This window comes from Macrobrachium nipponense, chromosome 8 (genome assembly GCF_015104395.2).
Source record: "Macrobrachium nipponense isolate FS-2020 chromosome 8, ASM1510439v2, whole genome shotgun sequence".
NCBI classification, from domain to species: Eukaryota; Metazoa; Arthropoda; class Malacostraca; order Decapoda; family Palaemonidae; genus Macrobrachium; species Macrobrachium nipponense.
In genome coordinates, this window is record NC_087203.1 from 1,288,022 (window position 1) to 1,302,181 (window position 14,160).

Sequence of the window (14,160 nt, forward strand, 5' to 3'; positions counted from 1 at the left end):
TTGTTTTCGTTTCTTCTAAATGCAACCTCGAGTAACCTTTGTGTGTGTGCTAAAATGTAACATGGACAATATTCAGATGGCTTGAAATTATGACATGATTACAAGATCTGCGATATTAATTCCAAAAATACACAGAGAAAGGAAAATCATTAAGAACAACCAAAATTTACTCTTTGTTTCTTTAGAAAACAAAGTACAGTAAATGACAGATCCCAGGTAATGTCATAAATAAGGAATTAACCTCAAGGCTGAGATTTAAAAGGATAAATACACCTGGCAGAGCTGTATTCTTTTCAGCCCCACCCTAGCCATCTTAGAATCTTGAGGAGACTTTTTCGATACTTTAACATTAAAACGATGGTCTATCAAAGAAACACAAAGGCAAGGTATGGATGACCCTTTGCAGCATACAGATGTAGAGATTTAATAAGAGATAACCTGTTATAATCTTTTAATTCCACTACTTATCCCAGAATAAGACTGCCCCCAGACTTTTTAATAGACAAGTTGATCTTATAGAAAGCTTTTATCGGGTACTGGAGTCACGTCTTTAAAGGATTGAAATTCCAACTTATTATAAAGCCATAAAATTCGTTTGGTATTTCATTCTTGTCTATATATAACAGCGTTTTGTATAGTATGTACATTGTCATTCACTTGACTCACCCTGTAAATTTATAAGAAAAAAAAAAGTAAAAAATCTTAAGTGTGGGTTGAGGGATTGGTCTTACACCATCCAGTACAGAACTTAATCTGGCTTTACTAATAATACGTAAACCGATGAGATTTTTCCCTTTGTCTACCAGGGAAAAAGTTCTAAAATTTTAGATTCAAATACGAAGCATTCTGATGACACCTCCTGTCACCCGACACGACATTTTGGTTCGACTATAGTAAGTGAATCAAAAGCTCCCCTTATATACATGGCACATGCGCAGTAGGATTCAGCGTCGTAATATCAGTAGTAATAGGTGGATTCTGGCTATGTAACGGCTCCATTATCGGTTTATTTATCGCTTTATTTCAGCTTGTATTCCGTGTTTCAAATGTCATAAATAGGAGGAAATAACACAATAATACGGCAAAACCTCTTAAGTGTTTTACCCCACCCATAACCCTACTTTCACATAGGTCCCCCTTACCATAGGATAAGAGTTCAAAGGTAAATTAAAGGTTAATTACAGCCGGCCGAAAAAAATATTACTTTAAATTCTTGTTCAGGAGGTAAAATTCTATGGAAAAACGTCAACTGCCAGTCTAGTTCGCCGCGGTATACGGGCTTAGAACTACCTTAAAACGTCAACTGCCATAGTCTAACTCACTGCGGAAAACCGGCTTTGATCAACCCATTAAAAAAAATGGAAATAAAGCTCTGCACCTCATATGAATAGTTTAATGTGCTCGCAGTATTACCTAGTAGTAGTTGTAAGAGGCGGCCATGGGATTTACCTTTGGCTCCATTGCTAGTTTTTATTCCTTCCTTGGGTGTTTTTATTTAAGTGTTTTTTGTTCCTGCAATACTATAACTCATATAAATTCTTTGCAAACCCTACCATTAATATTTTGTATGCTTCCTGCTGTCGCTAAAAGAAAATAGTAAATTTACCTTACTTGGATGGACAATAACGTTTTGAGGGCCTATATCCAGAACAAGATGGTTGTGGCTCCCCTTCAGTGTTATCGTTGTCGTCATCAGAAAAAATTTCCCACTCTAAATTTACATTGCTTATTACACTTTAAACATTCCATTGTTGCAAGTTACACAACATGTTGCCTTAAAAAATCAATGCATTTTGATAAATTTTCATAAAAATTGTGAATTAACCAAAAATAATAAAAATTTCAGGAAGAACATAAACAGGTCATATCTTCACTCTATGAAACTTCACACTATGAAAGACTTGAACCAAATGACGAGAGATTGGTTGACGCCTGACACCTGTAAGTTTGTCTCCTGGTCACGTGACTCCTAAGCATACGACATAACTAACCACAATGCAATTTTAAGGAAAAAATGCGCATCAGAACCACAAGTCCACAATGCAGGTCTAAAGAAAAACAAAATCGCATCAGAACACAGACTGTGTCAATGTCAGAGTAAACAAAACTCTCAGAAATTTTTCGAGGATGGTGATTTTATATACACATTCATACTCAGGTATGGTGAATTCCCCCAAAAATTTTCAGAGATAAAGTTGAATTATTTTTTATGCCAAATGCATCTATAATACTTTAAGTATTATAAGATAATTTGGAACTGTTGTAAAATAATACCGGTGAATTGGGTATTTGCATTTACTGAGGATAAGAGAAAGTGCCCTCTTGTCCTGAGTCCATCAACACGCCTTTTCCAAACAATAATGCTGCTGCTGGTGAGCAAAATGCCATTTCCGCTCTTCTACCTTAGCAGAAGAAGTTCGTTGATCATTAAAGTTAATCTGCACCTTATTTATAAGCAATGGTTCAGTTGTGTGTTGTTGTAGGATGCACAAATAGGTGGGGAAAGGAGTATCCTGGCATCGTTATTCCCAGCGGAAGTGACAAGGAAAGGAAAACTAAATGGCTGGCAGCCATTACCTGTCCAACTCATGCTAGGCTTATAAAGAATTAAGATGAAAGAGAGCAGTGGAACAGAGCAGTTCATAACTTGGCTCAGATTACTCAGGAGGTACAATGTAGAGCACTTGTTCATAAGACCGAGAACCTAGCCCAGCCTACCAGTGAAACTTCTGCCATCCATTGCTGAGAGCGGCGTCTCTATATTTTCACGCCACTAATGTCGCGGATGTTATAGCGACTGTTTTTTAGGTTCGTGCCAGATGGAGGGAGGCTGATAGCCCGTGCACAAGGACAACTCGAATGGTAAACAAGGAGAATTTCAACAATTTTATTACAAAATTAGAATTTATCAATGTTAACAGTGAAACAAAGCAATAATGTGTGAATTTGGGTGGCACAGCACCCCAAATTTAGAAGAAATTAACATGGCCACGAGACCACTAAAAAAACACAGAAAAATCACTTAAATTAAATTGCACTTTCATTAAAACAGATAAGGACACATTCCCGAAAGTTGATTAAACAATGTGAGCAAAGGTTTACATCAATTAGCCCAACGATGGCTACAGGAAAGAACGATTACTTACTGTGCATAATGTTCACGTCATTCGCAACTCCCTCATGGCTAAGTTCACACCCATATACCACGTACACGACCCGGGAGAGTTGCTAACTGATCTGCATTAATTAGGAGGAAGAGGGTGTGAGCTTGGCGCGCACTCCTTTTATACCCGGCTAAGTCAATTTTACTGATAATTTGTTCCCTACAAAGAGAAAGCATTCTTCTGTATCTTATATAATTTACATGACAACAAGAATTCTATTATTAATCCATGAGAGAGGAGAGGCAATGACTGATAAATGCGAACTGACAAGAAAGAACCATTCTGCTTTAGCCGCCAGATCGCCTGATACGTGGCAATTTGCCGTACATTGAAAAGCGGGAAATGGATGGATGGGCGAGAAATATGTCACGGAAAACTCGTGCACTAGTTTTTCACGACAACTACCAACACATGGACAGAAGTTTTCGCCCATACGTATCTAATTCGTCTTATATTTTAATTTGAAGTTGATGTTTATGAAATAATATAAGTTTATACAAAATATTAGAGCATAAAAGCATATGTGCATTGAAATATTCTGATTTAGCTACATATTTTAGTTGACATCGTCTCGAAAAACTGATCAAAATGTGTGCGATTTCACTACATAGAAAATTTTAAACTTTATTGTTCTACCACATTCCTAAATATTTATTTATTTTAACCCATATACGAACAATAAATACATAAAATTATAATTCCATTTGTGATGGTAATTGCTTCCTAGCAAAGAAAGATAAAGGAAGGAAGAACGCATTTTCGAGAAGTTCGGCAGCAAGGAGGCGTTAGCGCAATGTGTTGGAGGCGCCTGTTCTGGAATCGTCGGGCATGTTGTGGAGTGCAACACGCGCCAATGTGTCGGGAGAAATGCCGCGATTTCTGATGCAATACCTCGTCTAGATTCATCTAATTAGTTCCGGAAACCTCGGGAGTCTGTGACGCTCACCGTAGGCTCCGCCCCCTGAGTGCCGTATAAATACGACAGACGAAGCAGAGATCGTAAGAGAGAGATCACCAGTTAGTCACAGAGAGATATCCTCAGTAAGAGCCACAGATCAGATTATCGGTGAGAGATCAGCAGCTGCAGAGATCATCCGAGGGAGATAAGAGAAAAAGGAACCGACGAAGGATCAGAAGAAAAGTTGTTCGAGAGTTGGTTGGATACTGGTCTAGTTGTCTTCAGGAGTGGACTACCATGTTATTGCGACATCGAGCAGACTTCAGAGAAGAAAAGGTCCTGCTACAGGTTTTGGGGAGTTCCTGCCTTTCAAGTAGACTAGTTTCTGCAATACGGAGTCAAGAGGACGTCTGCAATCACTGTTTTCCTTTTGAGAAGCCATCTCTTCAAATTGCCAAATTGACTAGCAAGTATTTGAATTGCCTCACTGTTCCCCCAGTACATGCAGTGTAAGATTCTATTTTTTTATGTAAATAGGAGATACCATTCTGCATTTACCTATGTTAGTAAGCTTGTAAATAAACCTTTGTTGTGTTAGCGTTTCTTTCTATATTCGTATCCCCAGTTTCAACTGTTGGTGTTGAAATATTTTTTTTTTATTTATTTCATATCGAACCTGAAGCGGACCTCTCTCAGAGGCCGTAACATTGTGTCGACCTTGGCCAGGATATTTCAGATCTGTAACATTGTGGCGACCTTGCTTAGGCTATCAACACTTTTAACAGTTTGAAACAGGGAGGATATAGAAAGAATCAGAATGAGTGAGATGGTGAAAGAGTTTATTGAGTCGGGTAAGCTACTAGGTCTAGAGGGGAATGATCTCCGTGAGTATGTCGAGAAGAAAGAAAGAGAGAAGTATGAGAGAGATGAAAGAGCGGCTGAAAGAGAAGTAATGAAAATGCAGCAAGAGAAAGAGAGAGAAGTAATGAAAATGCAGCAAGAGAAAGAAATGTTGGTAATGCGGCAGGAAGAGAGAGAGAAAGAGCGTATGCATGAGTTGGAAATTGCTCAGTTAAGGGGAAGTACTCGTAACAGTCGGTCAGGCGAGAACGGAAACGAAGCTGATACGTTAGGTATGAGTGCAGTGCTAAAATTAGTACCAAAGTTCGATGAGGAGGATGTTACGACATATTTCATGTGTTTTGAGAAGTTAATGGAACGAGTAGGTTCTCCTAAAGAAACGTGGACTTTATATTTGCAATCAGTTTTGAGTGGTAGGGCGCTTACTGTGTATAGTTGCATGTCTAAGGAGGAATGTGATAATTACGATATCGTGAAAGAAACTGTTCTTAGCGCGTACAGGCTAGTACCGGAGGCGTACCGTAAGAAATTTAGAAATTTGAGAAAGGATGAAAATACTACGTATGTAGAATACGGTAAGAAGTTAGAAAGGCTGTTTTTTGATTGGTTAACTCCTGCTAAGGTTGAGGATTTTGACAGTTTGAAGAACTTAGTGTTGTTAGAAAACTTCAAAGATAACGTATCCCCTGAGATTAAACTTTATATAGAGGATAGGCGGGAAGTATCTTTTGCAGGAGCAACTAGGTTAGCTGACGAATATAGTCTAACTCATAATTTGAGTGTTAGTAAGAAACGAAAGGATCCTTTGTCTGGTAGAGTACAAAACAGTAAAGGTTTCAGTCCTAGTAATAGCAATGCGAGTAGAAGTGACTATTCTTGTTATACATGCGGAAAACCTGGTCATACGTCTAAGGTTTGTAAGAGTAAAGTGGCATCTAGTGGCTCAGAATTAACTTGTTTCCGATGTAATGGGAAAGGGCATTTAGCAAGAAATTGTGCAGTAGAAAGGAAGGACGGTAAGAAACCAGTATCTCTAGTTAACCTTTCGTCAAGTAGGAATGATGTGTCGAGAGAAACTAGGAAAATATTTGGTGAATTTCTGTTGGAAGGCGTAGTTTCCTCTCTTGGAGGAGTAGATTCGAGAGAAGTAGTCTTGCTTCGAGACACAAGTGCTGCTGTCTCACTGATTCGAAGAGAGTGTGTGCCGAACAGGGCAGAAATCAATATGGAAGAGAAAGTCATGTTAGGTGGATTTCCTAACACTTGTGTTCTTTGTCCTTTGTTGAAGTTGAATTTAGAAAGTCAGGTAGTGTCAGGAGAAGTGAAACTTGCAGTTGTGGATAGTTTGCCCGTTGAAGGCGTTGACATTATTTTCGGTAATGACTTAGCTTTATCCAAGAATGTGAATCCTGTTGTGAGAAATATTCCAGTGCCTGAAATGGTAGTAACTAGGTCAGGTTTAGATACAGACGTAGACTACGGTCATAATTTGTTCGTGGATTCGAACGTGAGTAAGTTCGTGGATTCGAACGTGAGTAAGTTCGTGGATTCGAACGTAAGTTCGTGGATTCGAACATGAGTAAGTTCGTGGATTCGAACGAGAGTAAGTTCGTGGATTCGAACGTGAGTGAGTTCGTGGATTCGAACGAGTGTGATAGAGGTAGCGAGGTTGATCTTGGCATGAATGTGGCTGAGACACCGGACTCTATTGATGTTGACAGTGATAGCCAAAGGGAAGGCGTAGCTGTCGAGAGTAACGTTGTAAATGTACCTGTATCTAGTCCTAGTTACGGTGATGAATTAGGCTCTAACGTTTTGGATAAGGATGAACTAGTCAAGTTGCAGAGAGAAGATGAGACTCTAACCCAAATTTTTTAATGTGAGCTAGATGATGATCTCGATGTGTGTAAGGAAACTTTTTGTGTAAAGGACGAAGTTTTGTGTCATGTTTGTCCTAAGTCAGGTAGTGAAGGGGGAATCACAGGAAAATTAGTAGTTCCTAGGAAGTTTCGTGAGCTAGTTTTGAAGTTAGCACATGATGAGCAAGGACATTTAGGAGTAAATAAAACTTTCATGTGTATTAGTAGGGCGTACTTTTGGCCTAAGATGAAAAATGATGTATGTCTTAAGAGGCATGTTTTAAGCTGTCATGAATATCAAATTGCCGGGAAACCGAATCAAGTAATTACCAGAATTCCGTTGTGTAATATTCCTTCAGTAGGCGAATCTTTTGAGAATGTATTTATAAATATGTTCAGACCTTTGCCTAGAAGTAAGGATAGAGATGATTGCATAACTAATCTTGAGTATTATAAAAACAATTTAAGAGTTGGTTGGCAGCCAGCGGAGGAGAATGGAAGCGCTTGGCACTTAGCGAAAGAAAACCCGAACGGAAGTCAAGGGGAAACTGAAGGAAAACCTGATCTTAGAGCAAAAGAGAGAAGTTTGTGTGTAAGAGATAAAGTTTTAGTACTAGTCTCGAGAGAAAGTCCATTTTTACCTTATAAGTACGACGGTCCTTTTCCAGTTTTAGAGAAGAGGGGAAATATACATTATAGAAACTGATAATGCAAAGGCAATGAATGTAAATTTGCTTCAGAATTATAAACAGCGCCCCGTGCCGTGGCCTCCGCCCGTGTAACAGTGTTACTGAGTGAGATTAGTTTTGAGAAAAACACAAGAGGTGTTTTAGTATTTTTAAGTTTTAATCAGAGTTCAGAAAACGGAAAAAGTAAGAGAGAAGGATAATGTTATAGTTAGTAGCCTCTCTGGAGATTTCTCGGAATGAGTAGCCTAATAACTGTTTTCTGTTATCGCACGAGTGTGCGTGTTTGACTGGATTAAAGCTTTATGTAGAATTGTTTCCCTGCTGTTTAATTCTTGCTCCTCTTTAGAAAAAAAAATAAAATCAGTTGATTTCATTTTTTTTCTCTTTTGGGGGGGCGTGTGATGGTAATTGCTTCCTAGCAAAGAAAGATAAAGGAAGGAAGAACGCATTTTTGAGAAGTTCGGCAGCAAGAAGGCGTTAGCGCAATGTGTTGGAGGCGCCTGTTCTTCTAATCGTCGGGCGTGTTGTGGAGTGCAACACGTGCCAATGTGTCGGGAGAAATGCCGCTATTTCTGATACAATACCTCGTCTAGATTCATCTAATTAGTTCCGGAAACCTCGGGAGTCTGTGACACTCACCGTAGGCTCTGCCCCCTGAGTGCCGTATAAATACGACAGACGAAGCAGAGATTGTAAGAGAGAGATCACCAGTTAGTCACAGAGAGATATCCTCAGTAAGAGCCACAGATCAGATTATCGGTGAGAGATCAGCAGCTGCAGAGATCATCCGAGGGAGATAAGAGAAAAAGGAACCGACGAAGGATCAGAAGAAAAGTTGTTCGAGAGTTGGTTGGATACTGGTCTAGTCGTCTTCAGGAGTGGACTACAGTATTATCGCGACGTCGAGCAGACTTCAGAGAAGAAAAGGTCCTGCTACAGGTTTTGGGGAGTTCCTGCCTTTCAAGTAGACTAGTTTCTGCAATACGGAGTCAAGGGGACGTCTGCAATCACCGTTTTCCTTTTGAGAAGCCATCTCTTCAAATTGCCAAATTGACTAGCAAGTATTTGAATTGCCTCACTGTTCCCCCAGTACATGCAGTGTAAGATTCTATTTTTTTATGTAAATAGGAGATACCATTCTGCATTTACCTATGTTAGTAAGCTTGTAAATAAACCTTTGTTGTGTTAGCATTTCTTTCTATATTCGTATCCCCAGTTTCAACTGTTGGTGTTGAAATATTTTTTTTTTATTTATTTCATATCGAACCTGAAGCGGACCTCTCTCAGAGGCCGTAACACCATTCTTTTAGAGTGAAAAATAATGATAGACTTCACAGAAGCAATAGTTGCTATTCGCAGCAAATGGATTGAGATAGAGGACCAATGAATTTGAGACCCTTCCACTATCTTGAGGCAGTGACACAGACCAGCTTGCCCTCATGTGAAAGTTGTTTGAAACTACTGGATTCTAATCCTTTATAGAAAGCAAAATTATATTTATTTTTTTATTTAAATATTTACTGTTGCCATGGAATGTTTTTTCTCTCATGGTGAGCGAAGTTAACAGACTGAACAACTTTAATTATAAGCAACTTTGAGAATATTTTTTCCACATTTTGATAAATTATTACAGCACTACATGAGAATACATATGCAATGTAATAAGCAAGAAAGAAGCCTTACCCTGCCATACATGTACAGTATGTACAACACACTTAAGAAAGTTAAATTAGGTGAGAGTGTCATCTGCCATTGTTCGCTTCTGCCCACCAGCATACTGTGCATTTGCCAGATATGCTTCATTTGTTTACAAACATAATCTCTCTTATACACGGTCACAAGACCAGTAATAGAGAATTCTTTGACATTAGTCTGGTCACCATGGAGCTCTGGATAGACCATAGAAAGGGTAATCCTAAAGGACAAGACAGCGACTACACTATCAAAAATACTGATTATATGGAATTGCCCTATATTATAGGCTGTGCAAGTTGATCCTTTCATGTCTGTCATATGCCAGACTTCATTACTGTCCATTAAGTTGAGGGAGCATTGTATTTTATATATCGAAATTAGTCCATGCTACTATCTGTGATCAGTAAGATAAATTAATAAATTAGTCAGTTAATCTTCTCTCCCCACAGGATTCATGGAAAAAACTTATTTATCTGAAATTATTATTTTGAAAATGTGGAATTTGTAAAAAGATCTTGATACAATCTTGATACAATACTAATGCAATCAAGTTGCTTCAAATAACAGATAATTTTGGTGTAGTGAAAAATCGCAAATGCCTCTTAATTCTGATTTATTTATATTTACAGGATATGTAGGTAATCCTTTGCCAGATGTTGAAGTACGTATTGCCAAATTTTCTCAGGAAGGAAATGAGTATGATGTTCTTGCTTATGGAAATCACAAAGCAACACAGACTTTTTCTAAAACTGAAGAGGAAATTGTAAGTACTTACAGCATTGTACACTGAAAAAGTGTGTAATTGTTTTGTGTCCATTTTTTTATATTAACCAACTTCAGTTTGAATTCAAAAGTAATTTACTATTTGAGATCCTGGGACATTATCCTGACTTTTTATTTCTGTGGATCGTGCCTATTCATCTCTGCTTACACAACTAATGGTTTATATAATTTTAAAAGCTAATTATCTCTATATTACCAAGTTCCAATGCCCAGTTAGATATCATTGTGAGGGAAAGTTTTTGTACTAGAAAAATTACAGAAAACTGTTTTCTGCATGAATATCAGTCTACTTCAGTGATGGAAATGTGTATCCAGGTCATATATCTCAATGGATGGAGACTTGTGATAAATGCACTATAATCTAAAAGTAATTTTTATTATTGCAGGTTCTTACGATTTCTCCATTACACTGTTTTTTTTTTCAATATTTAACTTGCTTTTGATATAACAGGGGGACATAAAAGTGATGTCTCAAAGCTGCTTAGGTGATGTACAAGTACATGGTTGATCGAGTTCACCATAGTTACCTGCTGACCTTACCGGCTATATCTGGTATGGCCGCAGAACTTGGATTACACAGGGCTCTCACCCCCTCCCTCCAAACAAAGAAAATGGAATATATTTTAAAAATTAATTCATGCTTCTACAGCATGTGGGTAGTTTTACAGTTATATACATGTTTGAATTTGTTATGTACAGGGAGATATGGGAAATAGTATTACTACAGTAAGTCTTTTGTAACATAAATAAGAAAAATGTATACAGTAGTACTGTACACCTAAAAATAAACATAGGAAATGGGTTCTCAGTTATCAGTGTATTTGTGATCCTAGTATTGAAAGGTACAACTAAGACTACTTTCTAAAAAATGACTTTGGCACTAATTAAATTGTAATACATGAATACATCTTTCACAAGTGGTTTAAAATGTTTCTCCATGACATAAAATGTAATAATGTCTTCTAATTCTTTAGGAGTGATTAGTATTGGGCTCAAAATACCTTTATAGGCAAGCAAAATGGCATTTAATACATTTTTATGTTCCTGTAATATCACTTACTTTTTACAGTAAATGTATTTAAAAATTGTATATTTTCTAATTTGTTCAGTTCCTTTACATTTGCTTTGGTAGCAACTCCAAATAATGTGTTCAAAGCAGTTCCAACGAAGAGTAATAAGACTTTATTTATAAAAAATTTCAGTTTTTCTATTTGTTCTGCATTCAGATTGTGTGAGGTAATCACTTTATTTATCACTGTGCCTCTTACTGCTGCCCATTTTCCCATTCTGTCTATTCTTTATTTTTCCTGTTATACGTTGGCTTCGGTAGCAACTCCAAATAATGTGTTCAAAGCAGTTTTCCAATGAAGGGTAAGAGGGATCTTTTTGCTCTGGTTTTTATGTTAGTTTCTATGTCATTGTTTAATTTTTCTAATAGTGAGATTACACTGTTATTATCACCCATCTTTATTATTGACTTTATATCTATGTGGAGTTGCCTTAATGTATGTTCACTATTTAACACTGTTTTTATGTCGATAGTTACGATCCCTAAATCCCTAATCACTTTTACTTGTCCATGTCATTGCAGCAAAGATCCCTTTCATATCTCCACCTCTGAAGAGATGAGTCCAATTATAACTAATGCTATGATGAACCGCATTTTTGCATCTGTAAAAATAGACTTGTAACATTTTCTTTATATATAGGTTTCACTACATACAAGGGATTTTGACGAAGGAAAAATCTATTTCTGGGTGATTGGCTCGTGTCGCCCTATGAAATATCCTTAAGTTCATTATTTCTAGGTAAATTAATCCTAAATATTACCAGAGAAAAAATAAAATCAAGAAAATGTCAGTTAAACTGACTTGCTCACTATATAAAAGAAGTGTCGGTATGGTAATAGGGCGAGTGAGATCACTACCACGAGTCATTTACCATTTAGACCTTCCATCACAAAATCCCCCACCTGAGAGAGCTGATACCAAAGGGTGATGCGTCCGCTACTACTACTACTACCGACGCCAAGCGGAGAGCAGCGCCTCTAGCGGCCATCCTTTATAAATGTTCATCTTGTCCTGCAGGGTGGGTAAGGAAAAAACAGGGTGGGTTTCATAGGGCGACACGAGCCAATCACCCAGAAATAGATTTTTCCTTCGTCAAATAAAATTCCCGTTTTCTGGGCTCAGCTCGTGTCGGCCTATGAAATAGTACCAGAGAAACAGACAAGATGGAAATAAAAGGTCAAAATGAAACAAAATTGTAAAAAGATTGGTATATAATATAAGTGAATCAAAAACCAATTACACCATATTAACATAAAGTACTTAAAATTAGCTTATACTAGATAATGGTAGTACAGAATAGTATAATGGTAATCAGAACAGTATACAAAGATTCACTAAAATTAATAATTATTTACAAAATATACAAACTCATTGTGTTCTACCCTAGCATAAAAATAAGGGTAGAAACACTGAAGCACATTTATATGCATACAATGTGGGTGCCCCCTAGCAAAAAAAAATAAGGGCAGTCCACCAATAAGATCCTAGCGGCTAAGGCTATGAGTATCACGAAGAGCATAGCAGTAGGGTGAGGCATGTTGGACGAGGTAGGTAGAAAGGAGACCTGGATCTTATATTATAACTACTGTGCAGAATCAGGGGAAACTATGTTTCCCGCTGCTACTGCTGAAAATTTTAATGATTCCAAGGACTTCAGGTAATGACGTTTAAAGACTGTCGGTGATTTCCATCCAGTATACTTTTTAAGATCCTCAAAGTTCATATGTTGGAAATAGTTAATTGAGGTAGCTACTCCTCTGATATCATGTGCTTTTGGAAATGATTCAGGGTTGGCTTGTTTAATGAAGTAAAGGATCTGTTGTCTGATTCCTTTAACTGATAAAGTTCCACCCTTTTCTCTCATAAAGAGAGGACCTGAGGACCTAGAGGATGTCCGAGATAGAAAGGCTCTTAAAGTTAATACTGGGCAAAGGGAAGGATCTTGCGGAAGTGGGATGACTTTCCAAGGGGCCCATTTTGCAAGAGGATCCTCATTTTTAGCTAAAGCTGCGATCCGAGAAAGTAGAACTTCCCCTGAGGAGAGAAATTCTACGTGACCCGCATCTCTGGATAGAGCCGACAGTTCTGAAATTCTGGCTCCTGAAGCCAGACTTAATAAAAATAACGTCTTTCTAAGTAGCATTATGAATGTGCAAGACGAGTTTTTGTCAGTATCTGAGGCTAGTTTGAGGACATCATTTAAGAACCATGAAACTGAAGTAGGCCTTTGAGAAGGTCTAAGTCTAGCACAGGCTTTGGGAATAGACGTAAAGTAAGATTCTGTTAAGTCTATTTGGAAACCCAACTGAAAGATTTTCTTCAAAGCCGATTTATTAGTAGTTATGGTGCTAGCTGCTAAGCCTTTTTCAAACAAGGATCTGAAAAAGGATATAGCTAAATTAACTGTCATGGTTGTAGTGTTTGTTTCTTTCAGGAAGGATGCTAACTTTTTGACAGCTGAGTCATATTGTCTAATAGTTGATTCTCTTTTATCTGATTCCAGAAAAAGGATGTTTTGTGGGTCAATGTTAGCATCTTTTTTAGCCGCAAACTTCATGAAGTCCATAAAGTTAGGGTCTGAAGAATTCCTGAGGAAGCGAACACAGTCCTCATTTGTACTGGTTGCGACAGCTTGGGGTTGGGAATCCGTTGAGGTCGGAGACCCAACTCCAGAAGCAGAGGATACCAGTTGCTCTTTGGCCAGTCTGGAGCAATCAGGGCTACTAGTCCTTTGAAAGTCCTCAGTTTGCTCAGAACTTTCAAAAGAAGATTCACTGGAGGAAATACATAGATTTTCTTCCATTGATTGCCAGTTCCAACGACAGGGCGTCCGTGGCATAAGCCAAAGGGTCCAGGTTGGGGGCCACATAGCAAGGGAGCTTGTTTCGCTTGTGAGGCGAAAAGATCTACTTGGAGACCTGGAACTCTCTGGCATATCCACTGGAATGACCTGTCGTCTAGGGACCATTCTGACTCCAGAGGGACGGATAGGTGCCATTTGTGCTTGTTTGCTAGAGCAAAGATGGCTATCATGACATGATTCACGTGTTTGGATTTGGACCCTCCTCTGTTGATGCAATGTACTACTACTGCACTGTCCAAAACTAGTCTTAGATGAGACTTCTTTGGGGGGAGGAGTCT

The 14,160-nt window shown here is 38.1% G+C and overlaps 1 protein-coding gene across 2 annotated transcripts in view; it reads left to right on the forward strand.

Annotated features, from left to right (window-relative positions):
* LOC135222580 (malonate--CoA ligase ACSF3, mitochondrial-like) overlaps positions 1-14,160 on the forward strand; it is a 405,816-nt gene that overhangs the window by 247,729 nt on the left and 143,927 nt on the right. For both annotated transcript variants that reach the window (XM_064260655.1, XM_064260654.1), the window contains one exon: positions 9,796-9,929. In XM_064260655.1, coding sequence (XP_064116725.1) covers positions 9,796-9,929 — 134 coding nt within the window. The remainder of the gene's footprint in view (positions 1-9,795; positions 9,930-14,160) is intronic.